Source organism: Sylvia atricapilla, chromosome 13 (assembly GCF_009819655.1).
Source record: "Sylvia atricapilla isolate bSylAtr1 chromosome 13, bSylAtr1.pri, whole genome shotgun sequence".
Lineage (NCBI taxonomy): Eukaryota > Metazoa > Chordata > Aves > Passeriformes > Sylviidae > Sylvia > Sylvia atricapilla.
The window spans coordinates 10,055,571-10,078,414 of record NC_089152.1 but is presented as its reverse complement, the minus strand read 5'-3'; the positions used below and the strand labels follow the sequence as shown (position 1 = coordinate 10,078,414).

General features: G+C 39.6%; 1 protein-coding gene across 1 annotated transcript; it reads left to right on the top strand.

Moving 5' to 3' along the window:
- Positions 1 to 10,143: 10,143 nt before the first annotated feature.
- Positions 10,144 to 22,829, top strand: GATM (glycine amidinotransferase). The gene is made up of 9 exons (XM_066328374.1): positions 10,144 to 10,233; positions 10,569 to 10,784; positions 15,090 to 15,285; positions 16,339 to 16,529; positions 17,807 to 17,944; positions 18,235 to 18,399; positions 20,083 to 20,146; positions 20,247 to 20,363; positions 21,775 to 22,829. The coding sequence occupies exons 1-9, from the start codon at positions 10,165 to 10,167 to the stop codon at positions 21,885 to 21,887; spliced, it is 1,269 nt and encodes a 422-aa protein (XP_066184471.1). The 5' UTR covers positions 10,144 to 10,164; the 3' UTR covers positions 21,888 to 22,829.
- Positions 22,830 to 22,844: the final 15 nt, after the last annotated feature.

The window sequence follows — 22,844 nt, the reverse complement described above, 5'->3', positions numbered from 1 at the left end:
ACCTACAGTCACCCTATCTTGAAGGCAGATGGATCTTTTCTCTGATCCTGAACAACTATTCCCAGGTTATATAAATAATGAGCCTGGTTAATGTCTAGACTCTAGAGTTGGAATAGCTCTGTTTCATTAAGACAATCTTATATTCACACTTTATTTCTGCTAAAAAATCGATAACCATGTTTCATATCACTTTTAATAGTGCTATTAAATCTTTCTGTTTACATAATAAAGCAATAAACACACAGTGAGAACGGCAGGCCCTTTGTAATCAGCAGCCTGGAGAGCTAAAACCCTCAGGTTTATTGATTTTGAGGGACTTTTGAGAGACTTTGTCTGCCTTATTCAGGGCTAATTTGTTTTAAAACTTGTAAATCTTCACACAATAAATACTTGGTTTGTTCACCAGGCAAAAGATATTGGGTTTCTAAGCTACTCCTTAAGATAAATATTTTCCACTGTTCTCCAGCTACATGTTTTTCACAAAGGTTTTCAGCTCAAGGCGCTGCGGGGTTTGTCAAAAGACAACGACATCTTGCTGTGATCCACGAGATGTCACCAGAGGGCAACAAGTAACTGGAAGTTTGGGTTCAGTTTGGATTCAGGCTCAATGTACAGTTAATGGAGAGAAAGATATGTAGAAAGACAATATGGGAAAGCCCAGCACTCCTCATGCTGGCTGACACAGGATGTGCCAGGCTGCAGCATTTTCTGTGCAGACAGCTTCTTCTCATTTTTCTGTTTTGTTATGGTTTAACAGGAACCTTCACTGTACTGCTGCAAGTCAGAATGCACCATTGCAGCCAGCTCAAGGGACAATAATCATACCACAAATTAACACTTACCTAATTACTGATGAATGGCAGAGAGATGGACTCAGCCTGGATGACTGGTGGCTTCAGTGAACCTATGTAACAGGTCACCTGGGTTTGTTCTTTCTTTGTTTCACCTGACCATTCCCACGGAAAATCCCAGCTGGGTGTTTTTCAGGATTGCTAAATTGAAGCCTTCAAGCTTTGTTTTTCAGTTTCAAATCTCCTTCTGTCACATTTCAAATTAATAGCTACTACAATTTACACTAAAGGTTTATTTGCAGATTTACCACAGTTTTTCTCTAAGGTTTCAATCAGATGAGATAGGTTGACCTGATCGAATTAATTGGTGCTGCCAAAAAGGGTCATTCTGTTTCCCTGCTCTCCTTATGTGACCTTCTAGCTCCACTGCCTCCCTTGCTCCAGCTCTGATGCTCTTCTGACAGTTCAGTGATGGATTCAGCTCACTAAGCCAGCAAAAACTGTATTTTTTGAGTGAGTTCTCTGTTGAATCACTGAGCAGAACTGGCTTATTGAGGAGGCATATTAGTACCAATGCTAGGATTAATACAGAGGAAGGAATAAGGAAATAATAAGCAGTAGCTTGATCTCCCTTCCCCACAGGCCTACATCTCAAATTCTTCTTCTGTTCCCTTCCCAGTTGGGAAGAAGTGTGACGTATCTATTAACCAAAATAATTTTTGTACATGTAGGAACTAGGTTCATAGTCTGTGCAGAAAAAAATCACCAAACCCACTCACAGCAGAGTTCAAGCCATTCCATTTTCCCCCTCTGTGCCTGGCAGAGGTTCAGGAGATGAAGGTCAGTACATACATGCTCTGGCACTACTGACACTGTGCTTACATCAGCAGTTTATTGGTATTTTTCCACATCTTTCCTTACTTCTGAGGGAAGATGCTCACAAATCTGTAATACATCAGGATTTCTAGTGGCACAGCTGGATGAGTTGACTTGCTGGTCCAGTTGCAGCTGATTTGGCAGCACTGGAATACTTTGCAATCACCATCCTTGAAAAAAGTCTCCTTCAAAAGGAGTGAGCCACTCCTGTGACTAGAATTTCCAAGGAAGTCTGGTCTAGTGGATTACCCAGGTCTCTCCTAAAATCTAGAAGTTTAGATGTTACTGCATAAAGTAACTGTCACCACATACTTTACTTTGCTGCATTCTGTTACAAGCTCTTTTATGTTCCTTTATGTTAATGACATTGCTTTTGAAAGATAAAATGGTGCAACATGACTGGGAATAAACATATCATGACTCATTAGACAAAGCCATATAGACAGTCCAGACTGTGTGTTAAACTGGAGGCATGCAGGAGATCTGCTACACTCCACAGAAGATGAGAGCTGTGTGACTAAGGTAGCATAAAATGACTATACTATATGTATGCATTTACTAACTATGGATCTCAGCTACTCTGTATCATGATCTGTCATTTAGACCAGTGGTAAGAGGGTGATATCTTTGATACCATGGTGGTTTCTAGTCTATTGAAACTAAAAATCTTCAACTATTTTGGACTGAGTGGTGAGCTTAGATTTAGCTCTCTGCTCTTTATGACTGGCTAAAGAAACTCTAGGTGAAGCTGTTTGAGTCACAGTGAGACTCATCTTTCTGTTGCAGAGGTGTTAGAAGCAACTGCTATGAAATTCTAGGAACAAAATTTTAATATTCTGCAGTGACATGTGAGAGATTCCTGGTGCTGGATGGTAACTAAATTCTTGGCACTGAGCCCATCCTCATCTTTCTTGGATAGACATGGTTGGGTTTCATCAGAACAGATGTGCTCTCCAGGATCAGAGGAGAGAGCTGTCAAAGCTCAGGAATTATTTCCTCTCCTTCTAGAGAACTTCCTAAAGGAGCCTTTCTCATTCTTTTTCATGAAGTTGAGAAAATATTTCCATCCCATGAATAGATTTTGAATTCTGTTGGTTCATTACAGGCACAGAGTGAAGCTTTTTCCAGAGCTATGCCAGCAGAGTTAGCTCAGCGTTCAGTTAGCTGGGTTAGTGCAGGTACCCCAGTCATAGCAAGCCCTTTGCTCTCTCCTCTGCTGACAGCTTACCTGTCAAGAACTGGAGTCACCATGGAGACGTGAAAGGGTAAGGATTAAGCAGAAATCTTAGCTGATAATTTAAAAGTATTCATTTCCACAAAATTTTGACTTTGCCATTTTTCATTTATGATGGAAGAGTAATTGACATCCATGTGTCCAAATCCAGTGTTGTTTTTTTTAACCACTGATTTAAGCTTGACTGAGATTCAGCATAAAACTCTCCATGAATTTATTAAATCCTCTGAAGGAGATATTCAAATCAAATCCTTCTTGTATAATTTGTTGCTATCTTACCATCAAGGCAAGACTATACTCAGCAAGCTTTTCAAAGGCAGTACAGTACGAGCAATGTTCAAGGTGCTGCTAACAGCAGCATCAAATGACAGGGTGTGCTTATCAGAGAACAGTGTTTTCTTAGAAAGAGGGGTGGGGAAAGAGGCTTTGCTCTCACAGCCTTATTGCGTGGGCAGCAGCAAACTGAATAGATGAGCTCTGCCATCAGGTTTAGTGTAAGGATACTTCAGCCTCTTTCACGTGAATAAACCCCTTCAGATGATGAGGTCAGTAGCTTACTTGCTGTTGCCACTCACACAATGGTTAAAGAAGCCAGAATGTGTATAATGTGACATGGCTGCAGTTCTAACTCTAGTGTGAGTGAGCAGAAAACTGAATGCAGTTGTTATCTCAGGGGCACAGCAAAGCTACATTAACCATTTCTATAAATATTCTTCAAGAAAGAGGTGAAGTGGTTTTCAAATTTTAAATGTTTTTGTACAATGGGTGGTGTTGCAAGACCATATATTTGAGATTAAAGAAATTTTAAATGTCCTAGAGCCATGAAGTCCACTTGGCAGCCCTGAGAGAAAGTATTGTCACAGTACTGACCCTAGAAAATGTTGGCAGATCGTGTTACGGTATACATGGAAATACTGGGCTGAAGGAAATCTATCCCACCAAGTGATGTGCCTCTTGTTGCATGAACCTCCAGCATTTTTCAGTAGTCAGCACTGCACTGCCTCTGCAAAAGACAGAGTGTAAAATGTCAGGGATTATGGCCACCAAATCCTTTGCCTTCATAGAACTTTATTCAGCTCTGTCACCTTTCTATAATAGAAACGTGACATCTAAAATTAAACCAGGTATTTATATGTATGCTGAAACTCATTTTTATATGCACATACAGTGCAGCTAATCAGAATGTAGATTTCTGAAAACTCAGGGAGGAAAAGAAATTAATTATTAAGTCAGTCATTTCTTTGATGTAACATAGTTTATGATTGGCCAGTAGGACAGTGGAAACACTTATCTTCCTGAAATCATGTGGATTCAGTCAACAAGACCTAATTTATTTGCTCAAAGTCCCAAACTTTTTTTAGTACTTTTAAGACAAAATTTTAACCTAACTGTAGGTTAATTTTTAAAAAATTTAATCTCACTGTAGCTCTTCATTGTGTTTTCTATTTCATTGAAACTTCTATCTCCTCACTGACTGATGTCCTGCCCTTCATGTTTATGCACCTCTACTGCCTGTTCTGTTTCCTTGGCTCAGTTACTGAGCCTTACTTTGGGTGGGGCTACATAACTGTATGTCTCTATATCCTTTTAATATTCCAGGTATGTGGCTCCCAAAAAAGGAGATAAATTATTTCCTAAGTTATCAGACACGCTTGAAATTCAGTGCAATGCAGACTAATATTGGCATATTATTTTATATTATATATGCCAAAATGCATTTTTATCGCATTTTGCAGTTAATTTTTAAAGACATTTTAACCAATACATATGAAGAGCAATATTTGCCTAAATAAAATATTTACTATTATTTTAAAATATTAATTAAAATATTTAAATATTAAATAAAATAAAATGCACGAAGAATTGCCTCATACCAACAGACTTACAATCTTACAAAAATTTGATCTATTGCTACCTAACTTTCCTGTAGAAAACATCTACAGAAGTCATCTACTTTCACCAAAGGAGGTTTGATTTCTTAAAGACAAGGAAGGTTTGGCCTTGCTTCCAGGAACCTGAGGTTACATGGCCACGGGTTGCGTATGTGCATCTATATGTGTCTGCTCTCTCCTTCCCCTCCCTGCAACTTGAACCTGCTGGCTACTTTCAGGCATACTTGGGGAAGGGTCATAGGTCTCAATGGTATTAGGTTTCTATGAGTTTCGTGATAATAGCTAGCAGGATAGAAATAAAGACACTCCTTAAATGCCTTAGCAAAAAGGGGCAGAGCTATTAGGTACCAGTGTGTCCACATAATGGAGATTCCATATAAATTCTCATCTGTGATTGTAGTAAATGTGAATGTAGTAAATAAAAGTTTATGATTTAACATTTACCATATGGATTGCACAAAAATACAGGAGATCAATTTCATCTTAGTTCTTGTGCTCATAGGAGTGTTTCATTCTGTAGTCAAAACTCCATAGGAGCAGATTGTGTCCAGTCTGATGGACAATTTGGCACTAGCATGTCACACAGGGAAGATGTCCTGACAAGGAGAAGCAGAAAATCTTCCAAGAAATATCCAGAACTGATGCTTGGGGGAAACTATAGGATACAAAAGACAGATAGGCAGAAACCATGTAGAGTTTGTTAGGAAGTTTAAAGATTAAATGGGGTTTGGAAAAGCTGGGATTAGGGAGAAAGAATGCCATTTAAATATGTACCTTGTTTAGTTGGAGACATTTAATTATATCTTTTGAGTGTGAAGAATGATAAAACAAGATTTATATTATTAAATTAAAATAGAAATATCTTTCAAAGTACTTTGACAACATTACACCACTTTAGGTCTATAGTAAGTCACAAGTTAAAGTAAGATATTTTAAATTAGAGAAATTGTTTTAATAGTGGGCAACAATATTTTGACTCTTTTTAGAATTCAGAGCTCACACAAAATTACGAGCTTAAAGGAGAGGGGAAAAAGTAATTTTAATCTTTTGAGGTGCATCTATTTTTTCCATTTGGAACAGTTCAGACTTTTGAACTTCAGGAAGTTTGAAGCTTGCTTTCTAAGAAGCATACTGGACTCTTCTGTGTTGTTTCTCATAGCTAACAGATAAGATTTACTGGGCCAAATCCTCTTCCTGGGGGTGATGGTCTGTTGGAATTTAGCAAGCAGTATCCTTGACAAGGCAGTAGAAGGAAGGAACTGAAGTCCCTTACGTTTGTATTTTTGATCAGATTAAGTTTCTGTATGTAATGTAAAATCTGTGAGTAGATGGAAATGTTAAGACTAGCTCACACTAGATTTACCAATTTTTAAAAATCAGTAATATAGCAGAAATAGTGGTAAGAAAGGGTAAACTGTTCCTTAGCCTTAAAAATCATATTTCCCAAGTCACCATATGTATCAAGTGATACATGTTGCTGTATCACACTACAAATCTAAACAACAATTGAGAACCTCAGTTACTGGGCAGATGGAAATTCACATCTAAGCAGTAGTAAAATCCATTGAGACTTCTGTTTCTCTAATAGAGATGTCTTAGAGATAAGATAGGTGAAGCTAAGATAAGATATTGTCCTAAAACACAGATGAGTTTATACTTTGAACTTCAACAACTCTGGTTTCGTTGCCAAGGATGATTTCTCTCTACTATGTCTCCTGTTGCTTTTTCTAGTTCTCTAGTTTTAAACTAGACTTTTACTACTTAATATCTTATTCCCCCATGCTGTTGGGCCAGAATGTTGATCCTCAGTAGCTGGGACTACACTCTTTTAAATGCATTACCTAGTTGTCAGAATGAGGTGGTTTTATATAAGCTTTCAAGGCACCTTGAGTCATTCAAAAGTGATGGATAGACTATTACAAAACATGCATAGAGCCCCATTAAAAAAAACCCCAAAACTAAATCACAACTTGCCAGTTAAAATTCATAGGCTAAATCTCAGCAATAGCAGTGTGAAGCTTTCTTCTATTTCAAGTTAAAATTCCATACTAAGGTGAGGTTTGCAGAGGAAGAAAGTATCTTTACTAGATCAGCACATAATTTAAAAATAATTGGCAAGCTTTTGGTTAGTGAGGTGAGCTTTTCAGGTGTTACAATAATTCTAGCAATTTTGTGTAATAAAACTAACCATGTGATCTTTATAAAAAGATTTTTGATCTGAAAAGCTCCGTGCCTGTTTAGACAACCACATGTTTACATAAACTTCTTGTATTTGAATGAATGAACTTGGCTTTCTCTAAATTTGGATAATCATTACTGGTGTCGTGCTCCTTGATTTATGTCTCTATTAAAATGTACGCTGCTAGAGCAAGTCCTTCCTGTAGGAGTAGAGGAATAAAGAGCTGCCTGCTATACAAAAAGCAAGAGGACTCTTCATGCCAGAGGGAACTGTAAGGAATGACACTTCCACACACCACAAATGCAAACTGATGATGCCTGTATTGGATGTTAAGGAATAAAAAGATTTAAGCAAAGAAAAAATAAGTATCTGCTTAAGGAGACAAATGAGGGTTTTTTTCCAGTGATTCAGAAGGTGGTCAAGTGAGGACAGAAGTGTAGTGATACCTCTAGGGTGCATTGTAGATGGTTAGGGCAGTCTGGGGGTCAGATGACTGGTATAAAGGCTGTGAGGAAAATGCTACTTACATGAATAAAGGCTTCATGGTCAGATTGCTAATGTGCCAGTTAGTAAAATTAAAACATTTCTGCTTTCATTGTACTTAGATGGCGATTGGCTTGTGTCCATGAGGAGCTACCCCTAAAAAAGGAAGAAAGAGACCTGTGAGATATAGGAAAGAATGTTTTCACTAAAAAAAATTCTAAACAGAAAAAATGCAACCCAGAAGGAAAATTTAAAAAACTGTTAGAGCATTCAGCAAAAACTTGTTGCAGTGATGATGAGGACTCTGTAAAGCATCAGACCAATGTAGTAAGTGGGGAAAGAAGGGTTGTGCAGAGTCAGAAAAACTATGTAAACTGAGTTGATAAAGAATGATTCAAAGGTCCAGAACTAGCTGATAAGTTGAAAAGGACAGAAAAGGAAGCAAGACCTTTGGATTTAGCCACAAGCCAATCATTAATTTTTTTAGAAGGTCAATGTGAATAGAGTGACCTTAGCAAAACCAACTGAATCCAAAAGCAAGAATTTGAGCAGAACTAGTATAAACTTCATGGGGTTTTGTTTATGTTTGTCGGGTTTTTTTTTAATCAGATGACAAAAATTGGTAACTAGGAATTAAATAGCATCAAGAAAATTTCTTTTTGAAATTTGAAAAAATAATCCTGGTATACTTTTTGGAACCAGAATAGCATTTGATGCAATTATGTTACAAATGAGTCCTAACAAGCTCAAATGAGTGAGTTATAAGAAAGTTCTGCAGTTGTATGAAACTGGGTAATGCCTACTTGGTATTATGCCAATTAAAATAATGAACTTTTCTCTGAGAGCTATGTAAATTCATGGAGAACTCACACTGTGTTATTTGTCCTGGGAAGATGTAGTGTTTACCTGTGCCAAAAAGACAAACTGCTGAATGAATAATTACCTAGTAGAATAAACCATGGTTACTTGTGTATCTAAGGCATGTTAAAACTGTGGCTGATTTCCTGTACTCTAAGACCATAGCTTATGTTTTAATATGTGTAACCACTGGCCATTTTTACCTTTTCCTGCTATAGATATGTATGCTGAGTTCACCAGCACTACCTGCAATCATGCATGTAGAAATAATGTTAAATATTGTGTCTGTTCAAGCCGTGCCCCACTGCAGGAACTCTGGAGAGCAGAGTGTAGGCTGGAGGAGTATTGAGCAAGGCACTTCATGGATGATAACAGCAGAACCACAAATTATGTTGGAAGAAAAATACAGATTTTTCACAACTTTAAACAGAATAATTTGGATACGACTGATTTTTTCTGTCTGCTTTTTACTTGGCAAAGTGAAATAATTTAAGTGAGTACGTTTAACTTAATGTCCAAAGGAAAGAAAATAGGCTAAGTGGGAAATACTAAATATTAGTAGAGCTGTTTGCAAACATGTTTCTTGTAGACTGTTTCTGTTGAGATAGAGGTGTTTTTGAAGATAAGTCTGTTGATTTTGTCATGGAGAGGTTTTGCAGGGAAACTTATGTGCCAGTCTACTAGGAGCTAACCAGTGTAGGTTTTAATTTTAGGGTGACTTTTCATCATATCACAATATGGATTTTGAGAAGCCAGAATTTGAAATTGTTTGGGATATTCTTGAAACACCGCTTCAGGAATTAAAGAATTTAAGTATTTTTTTAGGTGAATCACAAACTCTTTAGGTTGTAGTTTAAAAATCTGAATTGTCAACATATGAAATACTGGAATTTTTGGTAAAGTCGAATTTGTCAACTACAGGCTTAAAAAAGAATATGCGTACTTGATGACTAAAAATAACTGTATGGTGCGCTTTCAGTACACTTTTTAGAGAAAAATTTTAAAACGTGACTTTTTCCAAGCCAGGTTGCTGCTGAAGAGCCCTTCTTGGAAAAGAAATCCTGATGTGTTGGATTCAGTCGGCTCTGGGGCCGTGTCTCCCGGGGCTGCCTCCGAGCCCGGCTGCTCCAGCTGCTGCTCCCTCGGGACTGCCGGGGAACCGGGCTGGGAACGGGGAACCGGGCTGGGAACGGGGAACCGGGCTGGGAACGGGGGAACCGGCTGGGAACCGGGGAACCGGGCTGGGAACCGGGAACCGGGCTGGGAACGGGGAGCCGGGCTGGGAACGGGGAACCGGGCTGGGAACGGGGGAACCGGGCTGGGAACGGGGAACCGGGCTGGGGAACCGGGCTGGGAACGGGGAACCGGGCTGGGAACGGGGGAACCGGGCTGGGAACCGGGGAACCGGGCTGGGAACCGGGAACCGGGCTGGGAACGGGGAACCGGGCTGGGAACGGGGAACCGGGCTGGGAACCGGGAACCGGGCTGGGAACCGGGAACCGGGCTGGGAACAGGGGAACCGGGCTGGGAACGGGGGAACCGGGCTGGGAACGGGGAACCGGGCTGGGAACCGGGAACCGGGCTGGGAACGGGGGAACCGGGCTGGGAACGGGGAACCGGGCTGGGAGCGGGGCAGCCGGCCAGCACAGGAGGAGCCGGGCAGCACCGGGGCAGCCGGCAGCACCGGGGGATCCAGGCAGCACCGGGACAGCCGGCGGCACCGGGGGATCCAGGCCGGCCCCGGCCGGGCCCCGCGGGAGCTGCGGGCGGGCGCTGCCCCCGGGCGGGGCCGGGCCGGGCGCACATAAAGCGGAGCCCGGCGGGGCCGCGCCGTCGTGTCCGGCCGCCGAGATGCTGCGAGTGCGGTGCCTGCGCGGGGGCAGCCGAGGGGCCGAGGCGGCGCATTACATCGGCTCCAGGGTCGGTGCTGGGGAGCCGGGGCTGGGCCGGGGATGCTCCGAGCAGGGACGGGAGGGTGCGGGACGGCCGCGGGGTGAGGATCACCCTCCCGCCACGGTCTGCCAGTGCCGGTCTCCGTACCCTTCTAAACTGAGCGTATCTTAAAAGGCAGAATTTCCTTTAGGCGTCTACCAGGCTGTGAATAGATTAGAATGGCTGTAACAAACCGTGTTTCTCTTAATACTCCAATTAATATACATCTTTGGGATTACGGTGTTAAGGCATTTGTGGGCTGAACCATAGCTTTTTGTCTTTTGTAAAGGCAGCGTAATTTTCGTTCTTACTTTTATTTTAAGCTTCGAGGAGTGTTCACAGGATGGGTGCAGCGAACTTTCCAGAGCACCCAGGCAGCTGCGGCCTCCCAGAACACCTGCGCTGCTGATGACAAGGCTCCAAGCCCTGTGCCCAAGGACTGTCTTGTTTGCTCATACAATGAATGGGATCCACTGGAAGAGGTCATTGTGGGAAGAGCTGAAAATGCTTGTGTCCCACCTTTCTCTGTGGAGGTTAAGGTAAACGATAAAAACTAACCTTAAATACAAAATGTGGAATTTAGATTTAAAGTTTACTTAAGCTTTACAATGCATAAGGTATGGTGTTTGCTCTTGAGAATTCTTCTTTCAAGGTAGTTGTTTAGCTGTGCTGAAAAGTTTCACAGATGTATGTTGGCGAGAGATGTGCTTTTTTCTTTGGACTTTCAACTGAATTAGCTGTTTTGACAGAAGTCACTAGCAGAGAAAACCTCTAATATATACAATCTGCTCTAGTAATATAGCCCTGATGTTATCAAAGTACACACACAAACTTGAGATAGTTGGTTGGAGTGATTAAACTTTAATTTGGCTTGAAGCTAAGTAGACTTACCACCTGAAAAAAAAGTGTTGCTTTCTACTTAATAGTCTGAGCAAGATTGAGTTCTGTACCTGTAGACCAACAGGACTGTTGTCAGACAGCTCTTAAGCAGTTTACTGAAACTCCTGTGTGCTGTAGTAAATATTTTGTGGAAATACATAGTCCACTGGTTTTTCAGGGTTTTTCTGTGCCTAAAACTATATCAACAACCTGAATAATTCCATGATTCTTTCATTCTATGGAATCTCATATTTAAAATAGTTACACTCAATTAGTGGGCTTGCTCCAGATTTTTGTGCTCTTCACCTGGACTTTAAAGTTGTTGAGTATGTGTGTTACTTGCATTTGTGGGCATGCTCTTGAATCTTTCTCTTTCATTGTTACAGTACAGTACTACCTGCAGGGCAGCATGTAGTCCATGGCTATTGTAACAAAATGAGCTGGCACACAGCTTCTGCCCAAGAGATTTTAGTAAAAACCTAAAGGATATCCTGACAAAGTTGACCAGAAGACCTCAGTTAAAAAAAAAATAATCTGACATTGAAATAATGGCAAACAAAGATACCAAAAATATGTTTAAAGCACTGGAAATGGTTGTTTAGGGGAAGTTCGAGGTGTACTTGTATAGAAGACTTCTCTTCAGTTAGCCCTTTTTGTATTTCTGTATATCTATTTTTTAGAATCTGGGTTATGCCTTTCAGAGACTCCAAAGATATCTGAGCAGCTTCAGAGAAGGAGGTGAATGAGGGTTAGCATTTCTAATATACAAGTGTATGTATGTGCATTTATGTAAGACTGACATCATGAATGTATAGAAAGAGTAAGGAATAAAAGGTCTAACACTTTACATTGTGACATTAAATGAGGCAAAATTCAGTTCCTAAGCAGTGGACAGGGGCTTGCTTTAGCACCAGAAAAAATATTTCAAGTGTCTAACTTGCTGAAATGTCACATGCTCTACAGGTTTTACTGCCTATTAAGCCATAACTACTCACATGAGGTCAAGAACTTCACTTTCTCTTACATGTGATATCAAAAGCTCAGTGAGGAATGCCAAATATAGGATTACCTCTGCAATTCAAATACCTATGACTTAGAGTTAAAGCAGGATTTAAATTTGCTTTATGTCAATTGCCAAGTCCACAACAGGTAATGGGAACAGAGCCAATTGAGATGTGGTTTCCTCTAGTTTTCTCTGCTTTTGTCTGAAATATTGCTGTAGAAACTGGAACAGTAACACCTGGAGGTTGTTGCTGAATAATCCAAGCAGCAGTCCAGTCCTACCTCGACATTATTACTATTAATTAATTAATTGATTCACGATTATTTGGATCTCCATGTGGCCAAGAGGTGAGGTGTGTATGTGTGTGTTGCTCCAGTATAATACAGCAGCCATAATTACCTGTTCCTGCCCCTGTAAGCAGCAAAACTTGAGTTGATGGGTGTCACGTGCTGTCTGCCAAGTGCATGAGGGTCACTGGTTATAAAAACTGCCGTTTAAAGCTAATGAATTCTACACTTCTAAAGAAAATTTGAAGCTTTGGACCTGAGACATACTGAAAAATGTATGTAAAATTATAGCAGTTTGATAAATACTTGCATTGAGATTGAGTTTTAAGATTGTAAGCGCTTTTATTTATTAAATATTTAAATGCAGGAAGTATGGCTGCATTCAGCACTCTCTTCTACTTTGAGACAAGGGTCTGGTATACTCAAGTGTTTTTGCTGTGATGTGGGAATGATGTGCTTGGCATTAGAAGGAGGAAGGAAGGAGTTGAATAGGGAGCCCTGCACCTCTGATGAATATTAATGAGCTGACACTTTCTTGTATATCCTTTTCAGAGCTTGAAATGGACTATGTAGAGGTAAATAGAACACTTGAAAACTTGAAAAATCTTAATATTAATTAGGAAGATGCCCTTTTTTTGAATCAGAACTTCAACGAAAAATCCCACAACTGAGATGTATTCTTCTGAAGCAGTTAAGAGTCAAGCAGCTGAACTTTACAGCTTTGTATTCTGCAGTGCTATTCAGTGTATTTTGTGAATAATAATGCATTTTGGGTGAGGAGTATTATTAACATAGATCTTTATATCTTGAGTGAGAAAATGAGTGTGTACATGTGCTTACTACTGAATTAGGCAAAAAGAATTTTGGTCTGAATTTAAGTTTTAATATCCTAAATTTATTAACTGTCTTTACTAGGTTGAAGGTATATCATGGTAATGTTACTTATTTTCCACAACAAATGTTTAAAGTAAATAGCAACAATAAGGAACAATACTGGTGTTTCTTAAAGACAATCTTTCCTTACAGAACACTCTTAAATTTCTTTCTGAAAAGAAAGAGTTTGTTTTAAATATTATCTGTGTCCTATCCATGATCCTTTTTGAACATTCTGAACTGACTTGTATGTCTATGACCAAATGGGCCTGAAATGCCAACCCTGATTTGCTATGAACTCCATGTCTCAGCCCTTTTCCCAGTTATTCAGAAGGCAGGGAATATGAGTAGTGTTACAGTGTTAACCTTTATTCTGTTGTAACTTTAACATTACACCATCCCATTAGTGCAACATAAGCGTGGTTCCTCAGGTTTGAAAAAAGCAGCACCAGAGGACGTGGAGAGATGAGCTGCACCTATTAGGGATTGATGATATTCACATACATCATGGCTGGCTCTGAAAATAACCAGCTTCAATCCACAGGATGATTTTATCTCATTAGCAGAACATGTTTCCATAGGAATGCTAAGCACTTCATGTGATCTGCATGTGACTTCTCATCAGCTGGCAAGTTTGAGGTGATCAAATTACCCAAGACCCTACTTACAGAAAAAGAACAAATTCCCTCAGGAAGGATGGGAAGAAGCTTCAGTACTGGAGGAGCAGGATGGCTGTGCTGAGGCTCTCTATGTAAATGTTAAGGCTGAATTTTCTTTCTTCTCTCTTACCTCTATAGCATGAGGCAAATATCCAGAAATAGCAGAGGATAGAGTGAACAGGCTGGACTGTTGAAGGGGGTCAGGCATGCCTTCAGATTGATGGCCTTGCCTGCTCAGGGCTCAGTGGCAGTGCTAGTACCAAGGAATATTATGGCTCTGATTTTGGTGAGAACATTGTGTTCTGGGAGGCAGTCAGGGCTGCAGTGTCAGGAGACAACCTCACGTTTGGAAGGGCAGGTTCTTCTGCATCCCCTTGCTGTCCCTCCAGCTTGCTGACCTCTTCTGACCCCTTCTGCTGTCATTCCAGAAGGGCTCCATATGGACTGGCATGTCAGCTAACACTGACATGACAGAGGAACATCAGATACATCAAACTGAAGCAGCATCATTTGTTGTTTTGATTGTATGTCTGGTTTTTCTGATTATATGTCTGGTTTTTCTCACCCATGCAAACTGGGACTTTATTTTGAATTTGGTTTTAATTTAAGAAGGCCATCACAGCATTTCAGCAGAGAATTTAGGTCTGTAAATGTTGAACATACTTCAATCCAACTTTGGCAGGTGAATTTAGCAGCTTTTGCCTCTTCTACGCTGCTGCTGCACCTGAAGTATGGCCCCTTCTGGCCAACAAGGGATGGCTTTAGAATCTCTGATGTCACCATTGTGTCATTACTGAAGTGAGGTTGTAAGAAGGTGGCTACAGATGTGTGCATTTTGCAGATGAGCTCAAGGTTGTTTTAATTTAAAAACATGTCTGATAGCCTTATTAAATAGCAGAGTCTACAGTGTTTGTACAAGTGTTCTGTAATAGGGACCAAATGGCCACTTGGCAACACAAGTCACTCAATACTTACTGAAGTGTAATGTAGTCAAAATGCTGCAGGAATCAGATAAAAAGCGTAATCCAACATATTAAGATCAAGAGCAAGAAACTTTAAAGTTAAGAATTGCATCTTATGCCTCTATTTCACTCCAAAATAACTGGTGATTATTCTTTGTCACTTCATGTTCTTTCGTTTTAGGCAAACACATATGAAAAATATTGGGGATTTTACCAGAAATTTGGAGGCCAGAGTTTCCCCAAAGACCATTTAAAAAAAGCTATTGCTGAAATTGAAGAGATGTGCAATATTTTGAAGGGAGAAGGTGTTACTGTCAAGAGGCCTGATCCAATTGACTGGTCTGTGAAGTATAAAACACCTGATTTTGAGTCTACAGGTAAATGGTTTTCCATGATTGAAGGTCTTGTCTGTTTAGCTCTTGTCTGAGACATTTTGGATGTCATCTAGTCTACCTTCCAGCTAGGAGCAGGATTATCACCAGCAGTAAGTGAGGCCAGTGATTGTTTTCTGTAGCTCAGACTTGGAAGATCTCCAGGGATGGAGATTCTGCCACCTGATTTGGTGAGCAGCTTCAGTGCTGGGTGAGTTTCCTGATGAAAGACCTTTTCCTGATACCCAACCTGAACCTCCCACACCGGCATCTCTTGTTCCCTCTCTATGTTGTCACTGCCAGGGAGTGCTAATCTGTCATGGCTCTCAAAGTGGATGTAGAATGTTTCTGCTTTGTCCCCTACTTGCCACATGAAACTCCAGTGCTCAAAGTCCCTCTGACCCTCTTGATAGCTCTTTGTTGGATCCTGCACTTGGATCCATTTTAACTATGGAAGACAAAACAGTTGGAGACAACACTTTACCAGGAAGATCCTCACTAGCGTCCAGGAAATTTGAATGTCCCTTTACCTTTCCCTTTCCCTAGTGGAATTCAAAGTTATTAAGGAACAGAAAATGTTAAGGAAAAGTGTAATGGGGCTACTTTCTGCACTAGTTTTGTGTTCCATCAAATTCCTCTCCTGTGCTATTACTTTTTAAAAGGATAGTATATAAAGAAATGCTGTTCACTTGGAAATTTGCTGCCCATCATCACTTTTTAAATTGTCTGGGTAATGCATAAGCCCTGGTCTAGTTAATTTTCATCAGCCAAATTATGAAGTGGAGGCTTGATGGTGAATGGCTTTCATTTAGCTGTGAATCTGCTACAAGTGAGGCTTTGTAGCAAAAGGTCTGCGTATTTTGAATGAAAAATATTACTTAAAAAAATTACTGAAGAATGTAAGGACCTGATATTATGTGCTGGCTTTCTCACATTGCTAAGAATTCTTTTTGCCATTATTTTGGATAAGAAATAATGGTAAAAAGAAAGGCAAAAGTGCCTGAGCTGAAAGAGCTGAGAAAGGCATATTTGTCTCATTAATGGCCACTTTGCTTTCAGGTATGTATGCTGCCATGCCAAGAGACATCCTGTTAGTGGTGGGAAATGAAATTATTGAAGCACCTATGGCTTGGCGTGCTCGGTTCTTTGAGTACAGGGCATATAGACGACTAATCAAAGATTATTTCAACAGTGGTGCTAAGTGGACAACTGCCCCCAAACCCACCATGGCAGATGAACTCTATGATCAGGTACTGCTCTAGTTTTCCTTCAGAACTTCAGTTCTCTTATACAGAATTTTGTTGATAGTTTCAACTTGACTTCTAGGATTCACAAAATTATGAGGGGGAATGGCACAAAACAACTCTGGAGACTTGTTTTTTTTTTCTAGTGTATGCAAACATGCTGCAACCTTTCCAGCTGAAGCTCAGTGTGTGCAGTTAGAGAACAAGGAACAGGAAGTTGTGTCTATTGAATTCCTCTGCTTTGAATTGTTTTGGTTACTGGCTGTAACTGAGCATTACTAAAGAGGAAGGAATGCTAGAAAAACATCACAGAGATTACTTTCAAGAATAAAGATTCCCTGAGAATCTCCATATGTCCTGATTGCATTAAGAAAGTGGGAAAGAATATATATTTTGTCACAGAAAAAAACCCAGCTCATAATCCTTATTTTGCATGATGATTGGTATTTTGAAAATTACATAAAAGAAATAGTGAATGATCTAAACTGTATTTACCTAACAAATATTATAGCGAATAGTTTCCTAATTTTTTTCCTAATAATTTTGACTTGGACAATTTTGGTAGTTTCCTATAAGCCCCCAAATGCATCAGAACCTTTGTGACAGCATTTACAATAAATGCAGTAAACTAGTTGTGAAATCATTGCAACTTTCTGGGAACAGTGTAATCAATAATACAAAGGAGACTTTGGTAAACAAAATTACCTTAGAGTCACCTTCAGTATTAGAAAACTTCTAGAGCCTGTAACTACTTAGCTGGTATTTTTCATTTGTGCTGGATTTTTACATCCCACTTGTTCTGAATTGCCTTCTTTAATTTTAAAATTATTTATAATAATAAAGATCCATCTTCTAGCTTTAAGTTCCGCTCCATTCTAAAATGTGGAAAAGTAAGGAGTAATGGAAATAGCTTCTGTTTCAGTATTTTAGTCACGGTGCAGTGATTTGTTGGGACTGGTATTAAACTCCACTGGTAATGAACACTTTTGATCATGAAGTCAGAATATTATCCACACAGTGGTTCTGAAAAGCAACTAATTTCTTGATATAACTCTTGTCTCTTATCTCATGACCTATTCTTGAATGTGCTTAAAGCCTTTTATGTCCACATTTAGATTTTCTTTTCTATTCTAATCAGAAGTAACCAAAACCACCTCCAAGGAACACACTAGCTATCAATATTAACACATTTTCCTAATTTCTAATTACTCTCCACTAGAAAATGATTTGAGAACTTTCTTTCAACATCTCCAACCTAAAGTTGTTCTCTTTTCTACAACTAGAATTATCCAATCCACTCTGTTGAAGACAGGCATAAACTGGCTGCTCAGGGAAAATTTGTAACTACTGAATTTGAGCCATGCTTTGATGCTGCTGACTTCATCAGAGCTGGAAGAGATATCTTTGTGCAAAGGAGCCAGGTAAACAAAGCTTTCTTTGAACAGTTTTTGTATCTCTCTTAATGACTGGTATTTTGTCTTTTAAAATTCCTGAGCAGCATTACCACAAGAGAGTTGGCTAAAGAAATTGCTCTTCCTAGAATGTTTGATATACAGGATAAGATTGTCTTCCAGGTGAGGGGTTAGCTAAAGGCAATATATTCTCTATTATATTGGCTTTAAATATTTAATGAAATAAAACCTTAGACAAACTAAGCTTGGATGCAGTTTATATTCTAGCCTAGTAAAGCTTAATTTGTCCTGTTTTTCAGGTTACAAACTACATGGGTATTGAATGGATGAGACGACACCTTGCCCCAGACTATAGAGTGCATATAATATCCTTTAAGGATCCCAACCCTATGCACATTGATGCCACTTTTAATATCATTGGGCCTGGTCTTGTGCTCTCTAACCCAGACCGCCCCTGCCATCAGGTGAGAGTGTACAAGGGGGGAAAGTGTTTTGTGTTTAAAAACCACTCAGCTGGGTTAGTTCCCTGCTGGGTAATTACTGTTCCACACATTCCAGTGTGTGTTGCTTCCTAGGTCCATGGTTAAATATGATGGAAGTAATCTAATTTTTAATAATGTATGAAGGCAAGCACTTGGTATATACTACTTCTCTGAACACTGCCACTGCCTGAATACTTCAATAGCATCTGAAGAGAAATTGAAAGGCTTCTACTGCTCAGATGAAAAATCTCCCTTTTTAGTCCTATTTTGGAAGCCTCTCCTTTGGTATTAATTGAACCAATGGCAGGAAGCTGGTTGTTGCTCAGTCTTTGAATACCTTCTGAAGAGTAGGGAAGAGGAGAGATGTATAAAACCGAGTACTACATTGAGGAAAAGCTAATATTGCTTTTAGTGAGATCAGAAAGCTTTCCAGAGAGCGAGAGCTCGTCTCTGTTACAGTCGTGTTCCCTGCACTGCAGTGCTTGGGGATTTTTGTGAGGATCCCCGTGACTTCAGAAGCTGCAAACCACAGGGAATAGCTGAGCTGACACTGAATCCGAGGGACAGAGCTGCACATTATGGAGCCATCTAAAAGCAGAGTTAGTCTCTTCTTGGCAAGTGGTTTCAATGCGAATGGTCTAATTGAACCCATTCTGAGAACATAATTTTAGCTTTTAGCACCCATTCTGAGAACATAATTGTAAAAACAATACTATTTTTCCCTCCCCATTTCCCTTCCACAGTTTTTCATAATGTTACTTGGAAGAGGATGTTCTTCTTGGTCTCCTTGTATTAAACCCATCTTCTGGGACTTTTTTTTTTCAGGGAAACCTGCTGTTTGTGTAGATAGAAAAGATAAATGCAGCTTGCTTTCCTAAAAACTGGTTTGGCAGCTCTGGATGACCGAGGAGTGGTGTGTGTGAATGGTGCGGATGAAAGGGGGCTTTTTCTGAATGGGGCTGATGAAAGGGAGCTTTTCTTTAAAATCCTGGCAGGCCGGGCTGGTTATTAAAGTGCTCGGGATTGGAGCTCCACCCCGTGGTAACGCTGGAATACTCGCGAATACTCTTCCAACTATTCAGACAACAAAGATGAAAAGTCAATTCTCCTTCGCCAAATTATCGTCCTCTTAATTTTAACTTGCTTATGTAAATCTTAAAGACACAAATTATTCCTTGGGATGCATTTACATTGTTCCCTTTGTTAAGTGAACTGCATATTAATTTTCTTATAAAGTGGGAAAGAAAGGTAGTTTGGTGTTATTTCTGATAGGTTTTAGAAACACCAGTGTAACTCATATTAATGGCTTTTATAATCATATGGGAAGAAATAATACAAAAAAAAAAGTAATTGAATATGTTTGGGTTGTTACCAATACATTTATTTAACAAGCTCCAAACTGCAAATGCTACCTTTTGTCTTTAGCATATCTAGCATATATAAAACCAATAGAAATAAGTGTTATTGGTATGCAAAATCTAAAAAGACTTTTAAAAATGCTTTTATGAAAGCTGGGTTTGTAGATGAATGAGGGTCAGAATAGTGAACTGAGGGCAGGGGATGTCATGTACATTGGAATATTCTGGGAAAATCTGGCATAAGTTGGACGACATAATGTGATAGTCCAAGAACCCTCTTGAGAATATATTAAAATTGCTCTTCCAGATTGAGCTCTTCAAGAAGGCTGGCTGGACTGTGATTCAACCCCCAGTGCCACTCATCCCAGATGGTAAAGTTACCTTTTCTTTGCTGAGGATTCCAACACTACCCTTAAGGGTATTAATATGGAGTATCACTGGTGCAGTACAAGGTTTATTCTCCTGTTTTAGATCACCCACTGTGGATGTCTTCCAAGTGGCTCTCCATGAATGTCCTGATGCTGGATGAGAAACGTGTGATGGTGGATGCCAATGAGACATCGATCCAGAAGATGTTTGAAAAGCTGGGTATGTCCTAACACACTTCTACATATACTTAAAAGAAAATTATTGTCCTACCAGCCAGGGAGCTTTCACTTAAAGTAATCAAAGTAGCCAACATTGGAAAAAGTACTCAAACAGCTGGATTAGCAAATAAGAATAATACAGTGATTTTTCTGCTGAATACTTCAGTCACAGAAATATGGTCTCCTTTTCCCTCTACAGCTTGCAGCACATAAAGGTATGAGTAGCAACTGAAGTTATTGCTAGGATGCCTTTGACTGATCTTTTTTAATGTTAACTGTCCAGTCTGAGGTCAACATCTGTCTTGCAGAGGTTGAGTGCACCTATTGCTGAATGATATAGAGCTGGGAATCCATCACTGCCAAAATGCTTTCAGATTTTTCTAGCTGAAAACTCGTTGTACTTTAAAATGTCCAATTAAGACCACTTAACCCTGGTATTTCTGCTCATTTATGGAGAACCTCAGTCCTGTGAGATGTAACTTCATGATAGTGTGGAATTTCTTCAAATATGCAGTAACAGAAGAATTGTATTTGAACATAAAATATGGAAGTCTTATTATACACAGCTGCTCAGTCTTAGGTTGTTTTATTGCACGACCAAAGAGTTGAAGATTTAAAAATACTTGAAAGTACTTAAAGAATGAGGCTATTAATGCTAATCATGGCTTATCTTTCACCCCTGAACTTCATCCTCTATGTAAGCTCTAAATGAACTCAGTCAGAATGTTTGTAGGACTGAGATGGGTCTACTGGGAACAAAACTATTGCTGACCTAGGAGAGATTCTACTGAGCTGCTCCTGAGCTCCTGGAAGTGCTGAGAAGCAAAAAGGCAAGCTCTGTAACACAGAAGTTGTTTGATTCTTCTGTTAGGACTTTGTATAAGCTGAGCCACAGCTGAAACATCCATCAGAGCTGAAAAGGAGAAGGAAGCTTAACCTAGGCAAAGAGCCTCTTTTCCTTTTCAGAGAAAGAGGGAGTCTGAGCTATCTACCTTGAATACTTCTTTTCTTGAAAGAGCACATTCAGTGTCTGAATTAGAAATGCTCACACATATTTATGAAAATGTGTCCTGATCATATATTGTAGCAGAATTTCAGCTAATTCTTCACATACTGCAAAACCTGAATTTATCTTTTTAGTGTTGGTGTGTCATAACACATCAGACACTGGCTGTGCTCCAGGCACCGTGTATTCCTGAGGGTGTCACCGGAATAAACAAGCCAGCTATGTTCCTAGTTTGTTCTCTGCCTAAAATTTGGGAAAACAAATTCTTAACAAACTAGTAGGAAATACCTTCCACATTTACATCTAGCCGTATGATCTGATAAAGTATCATCTAATGTTCTGATCAGAGCTCGCCATGTGAAGCTGACAATCTAATTCTAAAGTGTGCCTTGTATATTTCTTCCAGGCATTTCTACAATTAAAGTGAACATTCGCCACGCCAATTCTCTGGGAGGTGGCTTCCACTGCTGGACGTGTGACATCCGCCGCCGGGGCACCCTGCAGTCTTACTTTGACTAGCAATGAGCCCAAGAGCTCAGTGAGCCCAATGGCAATGGTTCAGCTTCTAAAATAGGCATAGGAAATGAGCAAATCACTGTCACTCTTGTTAAAATGACTGCATGAGCTCTAGTGCTTGATAAGTGGTGTCCTCATAATGGTCTGGGTAATGTTTTATTCTTAAATACCCTTCACTTTCAGTAGGATAATTGAAACTACTTCCATCAGCAATACAGGTTTTCTGGCTGCCTTTTTGAAAGACATCCTTCATCTATGAAGCCTTTTCACCTTGGCTTTGAATGTAAAAGCTTGACAAGACAGCTGAAAGGTCTTGCTAGAATAGCTTGGCCACTAATACTGGATATCTACCTCTGTCTAGTTACCTTATCAAATAGGCAGCTTGAAATGTGAAACTTGAGTAAACTTTTCTTATTCCTTTTAACCACTTCATCGTTCTAATACATTCATGTCTAATGAAGTTGAAATAGTTGCAACTGTATAGATCTCTTAGGGAACCAAGTAATTTTATCATGTTTTTCATGTCTAGCCATACAGATATTTACAAAGAATTTTCAGTACAATTTAACTTTTAAGACATGTTCACTTACTTGCCATGTTCTTCTACATTTTCTTCTGATGCATGTCATGCACCTGAATACTTTTTTATATTGCTTTTTGTATTGCTGAAATTGGGTTTTATTTAACTTTTAAGTGTACAAATGATAGCTAATATTCTGCTTGTACAGGTTTCACTCTAAGTTGTTTACATAACTTAAAAAGAGGCACAAAAGAAAAACTCAACAATAACTCCCCCCCAACCTTCTGACATCTCACAACCCAGACTTCCTTCAGCTGTAGCAGATACAGAAATATGTATCAAACATGCCTGATGCTGTGGAGGAATTTGAGTTTTGATTCCTGAATATGTACTTTTTATGCTAATAAAGTTTTTTGCATTCTCAATTTATTGCCCTTCTG

Bases quoted from the DNA above. Each gene is read 5' to 3' on its own strand.
- GATM (XM_066328374.1), top strand. From the start codon at position 10,165: ATGCTGCGAGTGCGGTGCCTGCGCGGGGGCAGCCGAGGGGCCGAGGCG. The intron at 10,785-15,089 runs GTAAACGATAAA...CTTTCGTTTTAG, and splicing joins CTTTCTCTGTGGAGGTTAAG to GCAAACACATATGAAAAATA. The intron at 20,147-20,246 runs GTAAAGTTACCT...CTCCTGTTTTAG, and splicing joins AGTGCCACTCATCCCAGATG to ATCACCCACTGTGGATGTCT.